At 39.4% G+C, this 20,285-nt stretch overlaps 2 protein-coding genes across 3 annotated transcripts in view; one reads left to right on the plus strand and one right to left on the minus strand.

Annotated features, from left to right (window-relative positions):
* The window catches only part of SPATA9 (spermatogenesis associated 9), a 44,114-nt gene extending 39,363 nt beyond the window's left edge, over nt 1–4,751 (plus strand). The window contains exons 6-8 of the transcript XR_001007073.1: nt 808–944; nt 1,406–1,570; nt 3,737–4,751. The gene's annotated coding sequence lies outside the window, so the exon portion shown is untranslated. The remainder of the gene's footprint in view (nt 1–807; nt 945–1,405; nt 1,571–3,736) is intronic.
* RFESD (Rieske (Fe-S) domain containing) lies at nt 306–10,015 on the minus strand. Of its 2 annotated transcripts, XM_011989435.1 has the most exons (6): nt 9,956–9,998; nt 4,601–4,795; nt 3,732–3,829; nt 2,676–2,851; nt 2,544–2,578; nt 306–839 (listed from the first exon to the last, which is right to left on the minus strand). In XM_011989435.1, exons 2-6 carry the CDS (start codon nt 4,658–4,660, stop codon nt 573–575), a joined length of 636 nt encoding a protein of 211 aa, XP_011844825.1. In that variant the 5' UTR covers nt 4,661–4,795; nt 9,956–9,998; the 3' UTR covers nt 306–572. The 2 variants fall into 2 exon arrangements, with proteins under 2 accessions (XP_011844825.1, XP_011844826.1); XM_011989436.1 differs by lacking the exon at nt 3,732–3,829 and having other exon boundaries at nt 508–839; nt 9,956–10,015.
* Between the last annotated feature and the right edge of the window lie 10,270 nt (nt 10,016–20,285).

A 20,285-nucleotide genomic window follows, 5' to 3' on the forward strand; every position in this document is an offset into this window, starting at 1 on the left:
GAAAGTTGTACAGTTCAGATGTGAACATTTCAATGTATTTAAACTTTACCTAAAAATGTAAAAATAACAATCAAATAGGAGAGGTAGGGAATCCATAGAGATATAAATAAAACAAGAATGGAAGAATGCTGATAACTGTTAAAGCTGACTGATGGAAGTTCATTATATAGTCTACTTTGTATATATTAAAACTTTTTCAGAATTAAATCTGCTACATCAAATAGGGATTTTTTCCTATTTTAAAAATTAAATTAAAAAAATTTTCTTGCTAAACCTTAATTTTTACCTATTATTTGTTTACTCCAAATTTATTTTCATCCTTCTTAAACAGAACATCCCAATCCTATAACCTTCAGGTTCTAATTAATACAGAAGATTAGATAAAATGTATTCTATTGATCCTGATAATCCTTACATCATACTAAGTATGTGTGCTCTTAAACCTCTCAAATTTATATGAGTTTTAAATAGTTGTGCCTATGTTGAAAAATTTCATCACCTTTAAAGCTGAAGCAGTTATTCTAAAAATGTTTTCAAGCATACACAATATTTTTCATTTCTATATATTTTTTTTATCGAGAAGAACTCTTAATTACTTTGAAGTCTCCAGTGGCATAAAAATCAGAGTCACACTTAAAAGGTTCACTAGAAAGAGTCACATAAATATTCCCATTGTCTACTGTCACTGTGTGAATCCTTTGCTTTACTCCTTTGGAGCACCACTTGGGTTTTGCTGATGGATCTTTAGGGTTTATAGACTGGTACAGACCTTCTCCTGTTGCCAAAGTAATTTTGTATTTATGCCAGGGGCAAACTATACACGGTCGTCCATCAAAATCCTGGGGAAGAGAATAACTCATTTAATATTCTGACATGTCAAATGTTCTTGATACACCATAGACTCTGAAGAGAATCTGCTGCAGAAGAACCAGGTTAAAAAACAGGTTAGCTTTTCTTTTTTCCTCCTATTTACAAATTATACAGCATAAAGCAGATCCTAATCTGAGAAGAGTCATCAAGCTCTTTTACAGTTGATCAGAAAGCCAGTTAGAGCTCTATCAGAAGACTGACATGCTCAGGCAACTAAAACATGTGACTGCAGCTGTGCGGTTATCTATTAGATGTCAATGTCACCTCCTTGACAGAAATGGGGCAAGGACTTCAAGTGCTTCTATAGGAATTTTCACTAGCTTCTGGAATTCTCACTAGCTTCTAGAAGAATTATAAGGTTCGGATATAAATTCAAAAGGAGTTACTAAAGGCATGAGTGCATATGATAATAGAAGAGCAATCTGTGATCCAAAGTAGTTAATTCTCAACTTTTTAACTGTCTTGGTGAAGTGCTTCTCAAACACAGGAAGCACCTGGATCTTGTTTCAATGTATGTCTCTCTGTTTAAATGTAGTACGTCTAAGGGGTTGGGGTGACAAGATTCTGCATGTCTAAAAAGCTCCCATGTGACACCAAAGTTGCTGGTATATGGACAACAGTTTGAGGAGCAAGGTCTTCAAGCTCTCATTATGGACTGAAACTAGGGAAAATTCTATGAAACTATTATCAGCTCACAAATGTAAGTGGGTGCTTTCATTTTTCCCCTCTATATCCAAAAGTGCAGGAATACTGATTTGTACTTTCATTTGGTGACTGATTTGTACTGTCAGCAAAGATTCACATTTTCATAATTTACATTACATAAAACTGTCAGCAAAGATTCACATATGTGGTTTTGAACAATGGGAAAAAATAGAAAAAATAAACACACATATGTTCTTTAACATGAGGACAGGTGTGTACACTCATCAAGTGTAGAGAAAGTGGAATGCTAAGTTCAAGCTTGTACTTTGCATCAGTTAGAGAGAGAGAGAGACCAATTTAATGAAGAAAGAAGAAATTTAGGTGACTACTTTTGGAATCCAAGGAAGCAAAGACAACTTCTTCCTCAGTTAAGACTACCGTGTGGTTTATTTCTTTAAAAATATATTTATACTGTATATTTTTGTTATAAAAGTAATATATACTCATTGTAAAAAATTCAAATTATGTAGAGTGTATAAAGTAAAAAGTGAATATTCTTTTTGATGAAAAACATGAGATCTCATAAGACTATTATCTTATGACTTGCTTTTTTCAGTCACAAATACATTATTCACATCTCTCCATACTCATATAGATCTGCCTCATTAATTTAATGATTGCAAGGTACAGTTATTCCACAGCATGGCTGTATCATAATTTATTTAACCAGTTTCCTATTGTTAAAACATTATAATGAATAATTGCCTTCAATTCATTATAATAAATAATGCTACAATGAATCATTCCTATACAAATACTTAAACATCTGTGCAATTATGGCCATAGAATAGATATAGAGTATAATTGCTAGGTCAAAAGATATGCGTATTTCTCATATTTATGTTATGAATTCCAAGAATACTTGAAATTATACTCAAAGCATTAAAATATAGTTCAAACCAACTATAAATTAGTTTTGAATATATGTATATGCTGAATTTGCTGAAAATAAATTTAATTTTACATACCTCTATGTCTCCCAAATGTAAAGGTCCTCCTGAGTCTGAAAAGGAATCGGATATTACCTGCAGTCACTAAAAAAACTGAAATTTTGATAGTTTTATGGTTTAAAGTTTTACAAATGAAAAATAAAATCTTACGGTAACAGCGAATATCCATAGCATGATATTCTCCCTTGTGGTAGAAAATGACCACTTCTCTATCATGGACAACAGCTGTCATTCTTTCAGATTTTTTAATGTCATCTTCTCTGCCCACACAGACAGAAGAATATTCCCTCTTTTCAGGATCTTGTGCAGAGCCATCAAGATTCATGCTAGTTGAACGTAAAGAAGGAAAGTTACAAGAAGTATTCACTAATTTGGTTCCAACTTAATGGAGATAACCATAAGAATGAATAGTTTGGACTTTTCAAGATTAATGGAGGCACTTTCTGTAGCTACATAAAACATTTATAAATACTGGATTATTATTAGTAGTAGTAGTATTAGTATTAGTATTAGTATTTTGAGACAGAGTCTCACTCTGTCACCCAGGCTGGAGTGCAGTGGCATGATCTCGGCTCACTGTAACCTCCGCCTCCCAGGTTCAAGGAATTCTCCTGCCTTGGCCTCCTCAGTAGCTGCAATTACAGGAGCCCACCACCATACCTGGCTAATTTTTGTATTTTTAGTAGAGACAGGGTTTTGCTGTGTTGGCCTGGCTGGTCTCAAACTCCTGACCTCAAGTAATCCACCCACCTCAACCTCCCAAAGTGCTGGGATTACAGGCATGAGCCACTGCGCCCAGCCATAAATACTGGATTATATTAAGTAGACAGTCATTACTTTGCGTTAGAGACTCTTAAAGACTGCCAAAATTAGGGAGGATTCCTCACTTTGAGGCTAGAGTTATATTAGATTCATTTCGAGGTCAAGAAGGAAATTTCAGAACTTGTAAAACATAGAAATTTAAGTTTCACTATCCCTTTATTTCCTATCAAATTTAACACTAAACAACATTCAGTTATTATCTGCATTGTTCTCAGCCTTCTGCTAAAGGCAGGATTCTTTGATTGTCTGAATAGTCTTCAGCCTCTTGGCTAAGGTGGTCCACCTGGTTTTGCCTAGAGTACACAGTTGGCTCTTACAGGCACAACCAGATAGCTATTACAGCAAGAGAAGATGGGTATGAATGAAAACTTTTCATTTTCTTACCTCAGATAAAAACTGGTAACTGAGATGACAGCTGAGCTGAAATGCCCAAAATGCAAATGAATTAGACATGCCAACAGCTGGGGGAAGGGAATTCCATACTGAAGGAATAGCAAATACAAAAGCCTGAAGGAAAGAAAAGGCTTGGTGAATGTGTTCCAGAAGACTGGAACATCATGTGCAAGATTGGTAAATAGGCAGGAGCCAGGTTGTGCAGTGCTGTGTACAGATTTTACTCTAAGAGCAAAGGAAAGCCACTAAAGAGTATAAAGCAGGAAAGTGTGACTTGATTTCTTTTTGAAAGAATGCCCCGGCTCTATGGAGAATGGATTATAGCAAAACAACAATGGATGCACAGAAATCAGAAAGCTAGGGGTCCATGAAAAAGATGGTGGTTTGCCCCAGGGGGTTGACACTGTAGGGGAGAAAAAGTAATAGTAACAGTAGCAGCAGTAGCTACAATTATATTGTGTTAACTATGTGCCAGGCACTATTCTAAGGCTACATTTATTTATTAACTCCTTTAATCCTCCATGATACTAAAAAGGTATCATTATTTTAATTTTATAGTACAGAGAAGTTGGGTTGATGCTACAGAAAAATAAATAAAGATGACTCCCAAGTTTTAGGTTTGTGCAGCTAGGTGAACTGTAGTGCGAAAGACTGTGATGAGAAAGGCCAAGAAATCAATGGTATTTTTGCAGGATGGAAAATCAAAAGCTATATACATTTTGCACATATTGAGTTTAAGGTATCGCAGAGACATCCAAGTAGAGATATCAAGTCAGCAACCAGATATAAGAGACTAAAGTTGAGAATATCTAGAGAGAAAAATTGGGGAGTTTCCAGGTTATAGAATTCTATGGACTCACTTGGAGAGGAAGTGTATGTAAGGAGGAAGGTCTAAGACAATTCCTGAAGCACTTCAACATTTAGGGGTCAGGTGGAAGAGAGGTTGTAGAGACGCAAGACCAGTAGAGTATCCAAACTATTGCTAATCAAATGAAATTCATTCACAGCTTTCTTCTCTATCTTATATTCTCCTTGAATTGCAAATAGGTGGTAACCTAGAAAAAAAAGACAGGCAATGAGGCCAAATAAATTCCAATGCTGGTCATGTCTGTGTACTAAACAATAAATAATACATGAAGAAAACTCAAGGATCCTAAGAAACTGTCCTGACACTATGGTTGTTCTATAAAGAGTTGGGCCTACCCTGTACCCTTTTCTCTTTGTAAGTTCATTTACTCCCTATACATCCACCCTTCTAGAAATCAAATACTGATTAGTATCCAAGTAAGAGCTTATATTCAGAATATAACCATTACTACTATCTTTTCCCTGTATTTCTAAAGTTTATCTCCTAGTCTACTCTTTAGTATCCTTTTGGCCAAATATAGAAATTAAAAGGTGGGAAAAAAATCAAGACTAAGAAATATCTCAATATTATTTTTAGGAACAGGCTTAAGGGTTATAGGTTTGATCCTGTCCTTGCATCAAAATAATGACTCAGGACAGTGGCTCACACCTGTAATTCCAGCACTTTCAGGGTGGGAAGATCACTTACCAGGAGTTCAAGACCAGCCTAGGCAACATACCGAGACCCAGCTCTACATAAAAATATTTTTTAAAAATTACCCAGGTGGGTTGGTACTTGCCTGTAGGGTTGGCTGCTTAGGAGGCCCAGGGAGGAGGATCACTTGAGGCCAGTAGTTTGAGGCTTCAGTGAGCTATGATCATACCACTGTACTCCAGCCTGGGCAACAGAGTGAGACCCTGTCTCTAAAAATATTTAAGAAAGAAGTTTGCTGTGAAATGCTCAAGATATTAAACACACACTTATCTACAAATATTTAACAAAATTACAAACCAGGTGTCAACTTCAAATAAATATTCTAACTTTAGGAAGATACTTCATCATCCATGCCTTTTTCAAATATAGTAATATTGTAGTATTTCACAGGAAGTTAAACAATATAATGTACCTTTCCTTGATCAACAGGAATCTGCATTTTAATTCCACTCAAGTCTTAGGTTACCATTTTACATAAAAACACATATATCCAACTTCTTTTTCTTTTTCTTTTTCTTTTTTTTTGAGACAGTCTCACTCTGTAGCCCAGGCTGGAGTGCAGTGGCTCAATCTCAGCTCACTCCACCTCCTGGGTTCACACCATTCTCCTGCCTCAGCCTCCCAAGTAGCTGGGACTACAGGTGCCCGCCACCACGTCCAGCTAATTTTTTGTATTTTTAGTAGAGACGGGGGTTTCACCGTGTTAGCCAGGATGGTCTCGATCTCCTGACCTCGTGATCCGCCCACCTCGGCCTCCCAATGTGCTGGGATTACAGGTATGAGCCACCGCGCCCGGCCCTATCCAACTTCTTTAAAGAAGGCATTTGTACCTCAGTGTACCTAGCTTAGAATGGTTACACACTATGGGCCAGTCCCTTCCCCAAAAAAGAGAAAATGTTTTCATGAAGTGCCAAGTGACTTTAGGCCTTCTGCAGAGAATTTTTCCTGATGCCTTCTCTAAATATTTATTTAAGCCTGTATAACTGATTGGAAGTTTTAAAATGTTAGCAGAAAAAGAGCATGGTTCATTTAAAAAGTAAGTTTATAAAACAAAAATTATTAAGAGTAAAATCTCTAAGTTAGTGTGTTAGGAGTGAGCTTTAGAAAAAGAGAATTTATAGGTCACTATTTTGAGAGAAATAGTTCTGAGCCATGTGGAAGACAAATATCAGATATCATTGTAAGTCTAGGCTCCAAAATTGAGGTGTAGATAGAGAGGTATGTGTGTGCATGTTTGTGCATGTGTGCATGTGTGTTGATGGGGAGAGGCAGGGGCTTTGAATTCAATGTATAAAGGAAGGCATCACACACATCAAGCTTAGAAAATTATAGGGATGTCAAATTTGCACTCTGAAATTTGCATTTTTAATTCTTGCTCTAACCAATTTTTTTTAAAATGGGGGGATACAAAATACATATGCTGTTTTTAAAAATTATCTCACAATAAAAAAGAAAAATTTATTATTTTAAAGCAAAGGCAAAGAGGACCAGGGCCATGATTTTCTGGGTTAGCTATGGCTGACAGGAGGCAGGAATACTATCTCTGAATGGTCATCTGGTTTTATTTGATTTGGGCAGGTACTCAAAGAACATAAATTGCTCAGGTGGCAGTATTTACCTTCAGAGTTGGGCATGCAGCCTTCAACACATTTTGTGACAGAACAGAGGCATAATAATAAGAAAAATGGGAACAGACAAAGGAATGAACTGAAAGAAGGGGAAACAGGCTAAAGAAAAAGAAAAGAAAGAAATGTGGAATTTGCAATACATATAACTGACAAAGGCTTGAGATTCAGAATATATGAATAACTCCTATAGGCCAGTAAAAAAAATAACAAGTAATCATAGAAAAATGGGCAAGACATGAACAAACATTTCACAAATAAAGAAATCTGAATGGCCAATATATGTAAAGACATTCAACCTCATTAGCAGGAAAACGCAAAGGAAATGCAAAGCAAAGTCATTAATGTGATACTATTTTCTATCCACCAGGCTGACAAAAAATTATACCAAGTATTGGTGAAAATATGGAACTGCTAGTGATAACATAAATTTGTGCTACCACAATTTGGCATTACCTAGTAAAGTTAAACATAATAATAATAATCCCACTTCGGGTATATGCCACAGAAATGCACACAGATATACCAGGAAACATATACAAGAATAGTTATAACAGCAAAAAACAAAAACAACATAAAACCCATCAACAGTAGAAAGGAATGTGTGTATGTTCAATGGAATGCTGTACAGCAGTGAAAAATGTATCTCTACATCAAGTTGGATTAATTTCAAAAAACATAATTGCAAGTGAAAAATTTAAAAAGTCAGAGGATGTTTCCATTTTTATCACAAAAGTGGCAAAACCAAACAGTATATTATTCATGGATATATGTACTATAAGGTAAATATATAAAGAAAAGCAAGGAGATAAATATTTCTTAAATGTTTAAAAATACTTATTTCTTATATTTAAAATTACTCTTTTCAAGACTTAAGTTGTATCCTAATTTATATTTATGTAGCAAATGACCCCAAACCCAAGAAAAATGGAATAAAATTGCCCTTTCTGTCCTCGGAGAATGTGCCTGTGCATAGATCATGAATGAACTATTTTGAGACTTTTGTACAGCTAATTTCAAAACTTGGCACCAAAGGAGGAATGAATAGTTCTTTTTTTTTTTCCTTCCAGGCAAAAAATAGAAAAGTACTATCAAAAAGTAATGAAATACAAGAGATGTAGTATAATATCAAAAGTTAATTATGTTTTCCCAACTCCCAAATAAATGAGAACCAAACACAGGCCTTTCTCAAATTTGAGTCACTACAAACTTACAGTCTTTGCAAGGTTTGCCTCCAACCCGAAAAACTGGTGAACTTTGAAGGGGCTGATAAAAAAGGAGCAGAGAAGACTGGGGCTAAACGATAAAGGCTTCAGAGAACTATGATTACGGCCTTGCATTTTGCTTAGAAAGTATTATTTTATATGTCAAATAATAGTTTCCTCTATGTATCTTAAATGGTACCATTTATAATATCTGATGACTTTTTACATTTAACACCCATATTATTCTTACTATTGTGAATATCATGAACCATTCAGACAACAGGAAAAGCCCATGTGTTCACCTTAATTATCGTTATTTTGATGAACTATTCATAAACTCCCAATGTATTTCGATTTTAAGTCTACTTTAAGATAGTGGAATCTTAACTGAATGAAACAGAAAATTAAAGGACTCATCCAGTTTGGGGGCTAGATGAAAACTTCCCCCTGAAAAATTTAGTTGTTGTGTTCCATGTTCTCATCGAGAAAAATTTTTGGCCTGTCCCTAAAATTGGTTTCTAAAGGTGCTAACTCCATATAAAATTACAAATCAGCTGAATGGATACTCGGTCACTATTAGATCCCTTTCCGACATAGGAAATAAATTCAAGTTGAATTTTTAAAAATATTTAGTGTAACTCAAATTTCCACAAGACGCTGGAGATAAAAGAGACACGAAGTGAAACGTACTTACTTGTCACTCCTCTTGAGCCATGACTAAGGTGCTTTTACTAAGTCTGGAAACTTTGCCTACACGTTATCAGAATGCTTATCTCAAGTTTGACACCCTTGCTTTTAGGTGCAGGGAAGAAAAATGTCTTAGTAGTTTCTGAATGGCAGAATAATAATGGATAAAACTAGCTGTCCTTCAGTAAATGCTTACTGCTTGGACCCTTTGAATATAATAGTTCATCAGTCTTCACAAAACCACCAAGGGGTAGGCATTAGTTTTATTCAGGTAGCACCCACATTTTTATAAAAACATGGGGCTTGCAAGTAAACTACCCTGAAGACAAAAAAACCTTTTAGCAAAGCAAAATTTTAGCAAAGCAAAAAAAATGGTGATATATATAGTACTGATATTTATATATGTCACCAAAGATGTGATCACGAGTGAGCTAGACCTGGGTTTGCATCCCAGTTCTGCGTGATTTGGGGCAAGTTGCTTAATTTCGCTGTGCTGCAGTTCTTTTACTGTAAGAAGGGCCCGCCACATCGGGGTGCACATAGGGTAAAACACATAAACGCTTTAACACACGTCAAATGTTTAGAGCACGCCTAACGCAGAAAAAGCTCAAAGCGCGTTAGCTGGCACCTCTAAGGTCCATCCAGCTCCGGCAGTTATCCTGCCTAACTTCAAGCTGTGTTTAACATTTCGGTAAAGACGGCCTGCAGTTCGGAGACTGCACGTGGCTGTCCAGGTGCTGTAAATTCTCCACTACAGACTCCAGGAGAGAGTATCTCCAGGACGGCCGGGGCTGCGGTAGCCTGGAGCAGCTTCTATACTTTAGAGCGCACGAATGCCATGAAAGCTTGTTAGAACGACCCGCATACCCCCCTGAGGTGGCAGGTCTCAGGTGTAGCCCAAGTTTCAAGGTGAACAAGCTCAGTGGGTCTCCTGTGCCTGGGCGGAAGCCTGCCCTGGCGGGTTAACAGTTAACGCTGAACCGAAACCCAGGAGGCCTCAGGCCTTGCAGCGGCCCGGAACAAAGGCCACAGGCCAGCAACCCCGCCACAGCCGGAATGCCGAGTCCACGCCCGCGGCCCAGCCGGAAGCAGCTGGTCCCGCGAGCCCGCCCCCTGCGCGGCGAGAACAGAACTTACTGTCCCCGAGTTCTCGCTCCGCCTCCACGTGACGCTACTGCGCGAGCCAGAGCTCCAGACTCGCGCGGCGCCTCGACGGGGCGGGGCAAGGTCATCCACGTGAACGGAGAAGGCCCGCCCCCAGGACCGCCTCTATGGCATTGCCGGCAGATGACCCTGACCCTGGTTGATAGAGATCGCTGGCCAACAGCGCCTAGCCAGCACCTTCAAACTGGCAGGCCTACTCGTGTGCTTGACAAATGTGGATAGCATCAGTTTACTTTTTAGATGTTTGTTGGTCTCATTACATTTATTCAAATTTTAGATGCGCCCAGCGATTTCGTTCAGGAATTTACCCTATACAAATATTTGCAGGTCTTCGCGATGCTTGTAATCCGTGTATAAGGATGTTAAGGCAGGGCGTGGTGGCTCACGCCTGTAATCCCAGTACTTTGGGAGGCCGAGGCGGGCGGATCACCTGAGGTCGGGAGTTTCAGACCAGCCTGACCAACATGGAGAAACCCCGTCTCTACTAAAAACATAAAATTAGCCGGGTGTAGTGGTCCATGCCTGTAATCCCAGGTACTCGGGAGGCTGAGGCAGGAGAAGAGCTTTGAACCCAGGAGGCAGAGGTTGCGGTGAGCCGAGATGGCGCCGTTGCACTCCAGCCTGGACAACAGGAGCGAAACTCCATCACAAAAAAAAAAAAAGGATGTTTTTTTGCAATGAAATAATCAGAATAACTAAAGTGATAACACGGAGGAATGGTTCAATAAAACACAGCACAACAGTACAGACGTGAATTACTTCGTGGCTGTGTACTGTATACTCAAAGGACAGGTCCATGATGTAATGAATATTAAAGGCAAAGCATGGAATACTATATGCGGTGTGCTGTCTTTAATGTAAACAAAAATTATTTTTTGAAATACAAACATGCAGGTATGTATATAAACTTTTTCTGGAAAAATCAAAAGAAACAATAGTGGTTGCTTTGGGAGGAGATGGAGAGTTTTCACTTTCATATTTTGAACTTTGCAATTTTGTTTTTTTCTCATTATACTTCCCTGAATTGACAACAACAACAAAGAAAACCACCAAACCTTCATATCTGTGTTCCGAGCTGGGAAACTAGATGAGCCTAAGTTTTTAAAAGTTTCCTTGACTACCTTCCAATGCAGTGGTTCTTAACCCTGGTTATGCCTTAGAGTTGCTTGGGAGTTTTGAAAAGTCGTGATGCCCAGTGTGTATGCCAGACCAACAAAATAAAACACAGATTTATTTGGGGTTGGGGGCAGGTGGGCAGATTCAATATATGTTTTTAACTTCCTGAGTAATTCCAGTGTGAACCCAAGGTTGAACGCTACAACTTGTATTTAGTATGGTGACATATTGATCTCCGGCTCTAGGGTGGCCCAGTGAACCTAGAGCAGCCGAAACCCAGGAACTTTGTCCATTTACCTCAGTGTGCTATATAAATGCCGTTTTTAAAAATGAGCCTCAACCTGTAAGAAGTTGAATAGCTCAGAATAATTTGCCTCCAGTGCTAGTTTCTTCTGATTCTATTCTTTTCAGTATAGTTTTAGGGTGATCAATAATATTTTATAGGGTCATTACCCTTTTGGCCATTTGTTTCACTGACCCAAACACAAATTAACTATCTAGTTTTGATGTATCACTTATCAAAGAGATAAAATATATTTTGATTTATTATAATTTCCATTATCTGTTAGTCATCCCAAATGATTTTATTGGCACATGGAAGGTGTTAGCAGTCCCCAGCTTGTCATCAAAGGACTAAATAAGGTTTGCCATTTTAGAAATCCTTTTTCACTTCGTCATATTCTGGACATTAAAAAAGGACACATCTTACATCCATCGACCTTAAATTTGATTTTGAATAAACCGAAGACCTCAGTAGTTATACATGCATATGCATGCACACAAGAAGGATGAAAGAAGAGAAACTTTCTTTTATCTCTACCAAAAGTATTCATATGGTTAGTCATGTGATGTTTGGAAAGCTATAATGGAGGTCAGAATAAACTACCCTTCTTCATTTCCCAAGTACACACACACACAAACGCACAAAATCATTCACACACAGGCATGCACATTGGGTAACAGCAAGAACCCATCCAGTCTATTTGGAAGTCATTATTGTTCAGAATAAAGTTCATGATTCCTACTGTTATTTTGCCTTTTTTTTTTTTTTTTCAATAGAACAATGTGAGCAATGCTACCACTAAATTTCACCTGTGGCCAACTCGGGGCATGTTTTACCTTTTCTTTTCTTCCGTCATTTGTTTTAGCGTTTCCTTTTCTACGCTTCTAACTTTGGCCTATTAGTGACACCTAGTGGTACCTGTGGCCAGCTTTCCCCCTGATTTTGGCTCTCAATATCTTCATATATGGTTTCAACTGAAAACTGTGAGTCTAGTCCCTCTGCCGTGAGCATCAGGCTGTTTCTCGGCAGACTTTTCAGGTACCAAGACTCCCCTCTTAAAGAAGTTAAAAACTTGCCTTCAATCGTAAGCCAAAATCTGTTTTGACTGCTAGTGAAGGCACTTGTGTGCTGCTAGTTTCACTATAGGGAAGTTTGAAGAGTGTCCGCCGATCTGAATTTCCTACTCCTTTACACTAGAAAAGGGTGATAATACTGCCCTTACTAGGCCCTGGAACTCAGATTATGAGACAGTGAGGGTGGCTCTAAATGCCACCTGTGTGCTTATGACTCCTAAATAAATGTCTCCAGACATACGTTTGTTGGCGATGCCTACTTGACATTTCCATGGGGCTACTGTGGCAGAAACAGTGGTGTTCACCAGACATCCCATCGACTACCACACATTTTCCAGCTCCACTTACAGTTTGTTGCGGCCACATAGCCAGTTTTGAACACTGGGTTGTAGACAGAAGCATAGAAAAGCTGAGATGAGACTTCTCCAGTTGCCTCTTTTTCTATTATAAGAATTAACAACATTCTGCATGGTGGAGCCTACACCAGCCTGGGTCCCTGAGTGACTATGCGGAACAGAGACCACATCCCCCCACCAATTCCTTAACTTCCACTAAGCCGTGAAAGTCACATAACTTAAGTGAGAAATAAATTTTTATTATGTTAAGGTCCCTGGAATTTTAAGGTTGTTTATAACATACAATAGTTTGACCTGATAATTCATAGCTATCTCTAATTTCATTGTGTTCAAAATCGAAATATTAGTTCTCTCCCATAAATCTGCATTTGTTTGTCTTCTCCATCTGTATAAGTGACAACACTGTCCATCTTCAGGCTTAAGGGAGAAATCTGGATGTCTTCCTTGACTCCTCCCTTTTCCTTACCGCACCCCTTCTTGCCCACCCATACAGAAAGGAGTTCACATAGCTGACCTGAGACTGCTATCCTTAAAAAGGTCTGCTAGCAAGATTGGCCCTTCGCTGACTTGTGAGAACTTGGCAGGTAAACAGTCTCTTACTGTTGTGCCAAAGCCCCATTAACCTCAGTAGGAAAGGAACCAGGTTCAAGAGGCCGAAGAACAGACCTAGAGCCAGCAAACAAAACATGGTGTTTTATTAGGTGCTTACAGAGTCCAGTGGTGGTGGGCTGGGCAGGAAAACTGCAACCGCCTGCAACCATCATGCAGTTTATATGGTATTTTCACTTTATACCCTCCCCCTAATAATCTCCACCTGGCAACCTTCATGTATCCCAAAATTCAGGGCCTCAGTTCCCTGTATTAGATGTTTCTCATAGACAAAGAATTATTCTCCAGGTTGGCTACTCCCAGATTCCCTAGCTCAGAACATGCATTCAGGTGCATCTGCCATACGGGGTCATTCTGAGGGTATGCATAAATTATTGCTATCAGATGAGTTTACCTGACACCTACACCTACACATATAAAGCTTTCCCTAAATGATAAAAGTGACTCACTGTGCCTAAGCTATTTGTACAAACAATGTGTTCTATGCTGATCACTTGCCTTCCTTCTGAGATTCTAGAACTTGGTACCTGCTAAGCAGAGGTGCCTGTGACCAACCCCCAATAAAAACTTTGGCTGCTGAGTCTCAGTCTTTCCTGGGCAAAAACATTGCAGGCATGTTTCTACATTTCCATTTCTGGAGGAAGAATGCAGTCTGTGTGGCCCCTCGTGAGGGGGAGAACACATAGGAATCCTGCACACACAAGTCTTGCACGCGCTGCCTGAGTCTTTTTCTTTACAATCCAGCTGTGTATCCTTACTAAGTTTCTGTAATAGCGTAACTGTAATGAGTCCCAGAATCTAGTGAATCTCTGAATGTGAAGGTGTCTTAGGGACCCCTTGATATCCCCCCATATCTAATCCAGCACTGAGTCCTGCCAATTCTTCCTAAAATGTATCTGAAATTACACCGCTTCTTACCTTATCTGCTATCACCACCCTGAAGATGCCATCATCTTTTATTTGTGTTGGACTTTGAGAGGGCCCAATAACACCTTTCTTTTATTTTCTGCCTGAGTTTGGAACCAATTGAGAGACACAGAAAGAGATCAAGGTGTGAACTTTATTTAATTATGAACATCTCAATTGGGGTGGCTTAAATGTGCAGCCAAAGGGACTGACAGCCTCCTGAATTAAACTTATGTATCAAAACGCTCTTAAAACTGTCCTCTCTAGAGGACAGACTAGATTGTACCCTCTCTACGGGTACACAAATCTGTAGAAAGAAGAAAGGAGCTAAGCTGAGCATACCAGGAGAAGTGAGTGAAGGTTGGCGATTTGAATAGCTGAAACACTTCTTGTTCACTCCTGATTTTTACCTGCCTGGTGGGACGCCAAGTCCTGAGCATTAAGTAAATGATACACAGCTGACGTAAGTAGGGGTGTGGAGAAGAGAGTCTGATCAGCAAACACCACTGACCCTGCATTGAGCCTGAAGCAAAACACTGGCCATTTGAACCAAGTCAGGCTTAGCAAACACACACAACAGAGCTATGTGGGCCCAGTAAAGGCAAACCCCAGAGGTTTTTAGGTGATGTGGGCCTCGGGTGCAAGCTGCTGCTCCTTGACCTTGATCAACATTCAGAACATATTCATTCTGCTACGCTGAGTGTTAGCAGAGACAGGGAGGCCACAAAGACCTAAGAGAGCAGGTATAATTAAGACAAGGACTAAATTATGTCTTTAAGGACTTTGGCCTTTCAGACAGTAGTGGGTAGAGTCAAGTTTGCTGCAGTTAGAGGTAATGATATTAATGAAACTGAAGCTTCAGGTTCCCACACTTGCGTGGGGCCTTTCCAAGATCCTGAGGTCCTCAGGGACACTAGTAATGTGTTCACATGGTCATGTGCTCTTGCTCTCTCTCACCCCACCCCTCATATATAGAATTATATATAATTTGGTAACATACACGAAAATACAGAAAAGTACAGGGAAACTCTATTCCCGAACACCCATTTGAGAGTACAGTACCAATCTGATGCCCCGTCAGTCCCTAATGCTTTAGTATGTATTTTCTCCAAATGTGGACCTTCTTCTACATAACCATGATACAGCCATCAAAATCAGGAAGTTAACACTGACACACTACCATCTAATCCTCAAATTCAGTTCAGAATCAAGATTGTATGTTTAGTTGTCATGTCTCCAGATTTCTTCAGTCTGAGATATTTCCTTCGTCTTTCTTTAACATTTATGATATTGGCATTTTTGAAGATTACAGGCCATTCATTTTGTAGAATGTCCCTCAATTTGAGTTTGTCTGATGTTTCCTCCTGATTAGATTCGGGTAATGAAAGCACATCACAGAGATTGGACTTTGAGCCTCTGTAGGTTGCGCCTTGATTCCCTTCCCACTGGGCTTGAGCTGGTCGCGCTACATCACCACGCCATGTTGCCATCTATCCCATGAGGGCTCTGACACTCCTCTGGGAGCCACTGTGGTCACTCCTCCTTCCCATCTCCCTAGCTAGCATGTGTGTCTACCCCGCTCTGTCCCACCTGCTGGCTTTAGGATTGAATTGTTCAGAAAAGAGAAAGAAGACAGGGAGGAATAATGATAATAATGTTGTAAAATATGTAAAAGCAAGGTAACTTAACTTCTGTGGATCAAGGCCATTGTCTGTTTTCCTTCTGTCACTCAGACATTTTGGGGACCTGGCGAAGGGCCTTCTGAGTTGGAAATACATTTAGTTTGGGTTTAGTGGGATATAGTTGTATGGTTTATAGCTTCCAAGAATTCTCCAACTGCTCACTGTGGTGACTCTCCCTGCATGCCCAAATGAGGGTGAGGGCCAGGGTTCTCTCAAAATGTGAAGGTGGGACAGTGCCGGATGTGGAAATATGTGAGTCCTAGAGCAGAAGCCAGATTTGAAATGGATGGAGCCAGAAATTAGGCTGTAGAAAATTCCATCATCAGATGTTCGGTAATGTTGTTAAGTGTGGGATTCTGTTCTCATCGACAGTACACATGAAACGTGCTTAGTAATAACATCATGTAAACTATAAACCCACCACATCTTTTTTGATGGGAATCATGTGAAATAGAATTTATCAGAATTCCTATGTCTAAAGTACACAAACCTGTACTGGGTCTACAAACTAAGTTTGTTTTATGCTTCCTGTCAATTAAAAAAAAGATTAATACTGTAGGAAAGATTGAATTATCTATTTGTTCCATTTATATAAAATATTATCATAAAATTATTGTGTGAAGGGATTGCTAGAGAGTAAGTAGACAAGATTGTAGGCAAAAGCTATTATAGAGGTGTGTCTGGCAATTGATGTTTGCTATTATGGCTGTTTTAAAATTATTTGTATTTTTTGTGATTAATCATTCTAATTAAATATTCGCTTTTATATGTATTTTTAAATGTATTGTTTTGTATCTTTTTCTTAAAGAGAACCCTTCCCCACATTGTCACCTAAATCTATACCCAGCTGCATTTAAACTGTAAGGCGGCTGAGCTCCGCGTGTGCCTAACTGGAAATTGCCCATGTAGGGATGAGTAGGCAGCACTGCTTCAGATTTCATTCTGCATTCTGGGCCAGAGAGGGAACTGTGGAAGGACAAACCTTAGATTCCTGTAGTACGTCCACATGCTCAGAGTCACTCCACATCATCCATGGAGTCAAGAGAGCTCTGGAGAAAGCGTAGCTCAAGGCAGATTGTTTAGCCTGCCACTGAAAACAGCCACTGAGGCACAGGATTGAAAACACGCTCCCAAGAGGGCTCCATGTCAATAGACAGAGATCTTGCTCAAGTAAGTACAAGAGCTCAGAATGGAAATGGCGATGAAGAAAATTTTAATTGATAAGAAGTGAAAGACATGTGGAGACTGGGGCTTCACCTTTGTAAATTTCTAAACTTGTTGGAAGGCAGAATGACTCTATTGCCTGTGTCTGTGAATGGCTCACCCTCTGCCCACTCCGTCCCCCAGATTTGTTCAGCACGATGCCCAAACGAACCTCTTATGAAAAGATTTCTCCCAAATAGTTTACCTGCACAGGGTATAGGTTTGGATTTCCTGCACTGAGTGACTGACAGCCACCCTGAGGAAGTTGAGACACAGTCTCTCCTCTCAGATTCTAAGCCTATGCTAGAGTTTTTGGGTTCTAGAAGTACATCTTTATTTGGCAGTTGCTCCAGGGACAGAGAATGGTTTGTTTCCTAACTTTGGTGGGTAGGTGAGAGGCTAGTGCTACAATAATGTTCTGGCTTCTGCTAAGACTTTTAACTCTTTAAAAGAGTGAGGCTCGGCTGGGCGCGGTGGCTCACGCCTGTAATCCCAGTACTTTGGGAGGCCAAGGTGGGCAGATCACCTGAGGTCAGGAGTTCGAGACCAGCCTGACCAACATGGAGAAACCCTCGTCTCTACTGAAAATACAAAATTAGCCGGGCGTGGTGGCGTATGCCTGTAATCCCAGGTACTTGGGAAGCTGAGGCAGGAGAAGCGCTTGAACCCAGGAGGCGGAGGTTGCGGTGAGCCGAGATCGTGCCATTGCACTCCAGCCTGGGCAACAAGAGTGAACTCTGTCTCAAAAAAAAAAAAAAAAAAAAAGAGTGAGGCTCATCAGAAACTGGAAAATGAACAAATACAGCTTCAGAGATAGACTGTAGATGCAACTGCTGAAGGCTTCAGGAGTCCCCCAGCTGAGGCTGTGCAGAATCAGAAATACGAAGAGCTCTGATTTTTTTCATAGCAGTACAGAAAATTTTGATTTTCGAACTTTGACCCTTCAGATTTTGATAGCTTTGGGCTTTACCTTGCAAGAGGATTTAATCTCTCAGCCTCAATTTCCCCCAGACATTAGTTTAGAGCCCAGATACGATGTTTTTGGTTTTTGTTTTTTAGTTGTTGTTGTTTCATTTTTAACTGGGCCCCTCTAATCCCAACAGAGGAGAGTGTCCAGGAGCGGGAGTCCAGTGGAAGTCCTTTCACGTGAGACTCAAGGGGTAAGGCATGTGTGTTTCCATCTGACACTCTGCTAGGGCTGGTGTTTCTGGCACGTGTGTGCTTCATTGAGCGTGGAAGGTTATTGTGAAGATAGCAGAGGCTGCTAGAAGGTGTTCGTTTAGAGAGTAGTTTTGCCCATTGACCTTTAAAGACTCTGAGAGGTTCTGCTGTAAAGAAACCTGGTTGGGAAGGGATGAATAAATGAGAAGATGTCATGGGAAAACATTCAGAAAAATCCAGAATGTGGAACATTCTATTAATACAAGACAACTGGCTTGGTCTCATAAAAAACACAGTACTCTTTTTAAAAAGTTCAGGAAGACTGTTTTAAAATAAAAGGCACTAGACAGACATAACAATCAAATGCAACGTGTGAACTCTAGAATTTAGTTCAAAAGAAAAAATTATCTATACAAGTAGTATTCAGAAAAAAAGGGAAAATTTGAACATGGACTGGGTATTACATGGTATTATGGAAAATTGTTGTTAATTTTCTTAAGTGTTATAATGCTTCTGTGATTATGTAAGAATGTCTTAGGAGATGCATGCTCAAGTATTTGGAGGCAAAGTGTAATGTTATCATGAGTCTGCAACTGATTTTCAAGTTATTCACCACCAACAACAACTATATACATATATATAAATGAAGATGGCAAAATGTTAACAAAGCTGAACTTTAGTGGTTAATATGTGGGTGTTCTTTTGTGTTACTCTTAGCTTTTCTGTAGCTTTATAATAAGAAGTTAAAGAAGCATATTTAACCTAGTGTTCCAAACATTTAACTCTGAAACTCTTTTTTACCCCTTACAATAACATTAATACTGAAGCATCTTCTGCTTCTTAGAGTACACTCTGGGACTAGGACAAGTTCTTAGTAGCTATATTTAAAAATATACAATAATGATAAATGCTAAGTGAAAAATAAAAATCTTCTTGAAAATTCAAAATGTGCTCTAAAAGCCCATCTCAATAACTCAGAAAGAGCAGGTCTAATGCTCTTGGCATAGTGGTGTGACTTCATTGACCGGAAAGATGAAGGTCAAAGCTTGCTCAATGATTCCTGAATGTCTAGTAGGCGTTAACCCGAAATGTTTCTCTTAGTATAACCTCAAGGATGATGATCCAGGCTAAAGTTTTGTTTGTTTTTTTGTTTTTTGTTTTTGTTCTTGTTTTTGAGATGGAGCCTTGCTCTATCCCTAGGCTGGAGTGCAATGGCATGATCTTGGCTCACTGCAACCTCCACCTCCTCGGTTCAAGCATTTCTCCTGCCTCAGTCTCCCAAGTAGCTGGGAGTACAGGTGCACACCATACCTGGCTAATTTTTATATTTTTAGTAGAGACTGGGTTTCTCCATGTTGGTCAGGCTGGTCTTGAACTCCTGACCTCAGGTGATCCACCCTCCTCAACCTCCCAAAGTGCTGAGATTACAGGCGTGAGCCAGCATGCCCGGCCCTAAAGTTTTAATCATCTGTATACTCTGTGCTTAAAAAACTACAGGAAATAATAGATCACTCAGAGCACTTTCAGGAAGAGATGTAAAGAAAAATTTGCAGGCATAATTGATGCAAAGTACACAGAATAAGGTGAATAAAATTATTTATAATTTTAATCTGAATCCATAGCATTTATAAATGTGTATCATTTGATTTCCTTCAGTGGAGATTTGGGGATGTATAGTTGACTCTGTTGTCATTCACTTTCTCTTTTTCTGGTAAAGTTTTTTTTAGGGAATTCCTCTTGGGCAACACTTCTACATAGTCTAGGTGGGCCACATATACACCCCTGCCCCCACCCTTTCTTATAAAAAGAGGTTCACATAACGCAGATCTGACCATGCACCCAATTCAGTGCAGTCAATTCTAGATATTTTGCTGAAATTATGTGAAACAAGGCACTTCCTTTCTATTGGCTTCA

The sequence above is a fragment of the Mandrillus leucophaeus genome, unplaced genomic scaffold (genome assembly GCF_000951045.1).
Source record: "Mandrillus leucophaeus isolate KB7577 unplaced genomic scaffold, Mleu.le_1.0 Scaffold353, whole genome shotgun sequence".
Classification (NCBI taxonomy): Eukaryota; Metazoa; Chordata; class Mammalia; order Primates; family Cercopithecidae; genus Mandrillus; species Mandrillus leucophaeus.

What these genes read in the sequence shown, in the direction of transcription:
- RFESD (XM_011989435.1), bottom strand. Translation starts at nt 4,660, where the DNA reads ATGTTGAAGTGCTTCAGGAATTGTCTTAGACCTTCCTCCTTACATACA. An exon ending in TACATACACTTCCTCTCCAA is followed by an intron (nt 3,830 to 4,600) that starts GTGAGTCCATAG and finishes CTATTCCTTCAG; the next exon opens with TATGGAATTCCCTTCCCCCA. An exon ending in TATGGATATTCGCTGTTACC is followed by an intron (nt 2,579 to 2,675) that starts GTAAGATTTTAT and finishes ATTCCTTTTCAG; the next exon opens with ACTCAGGAGGACCTTTACAT.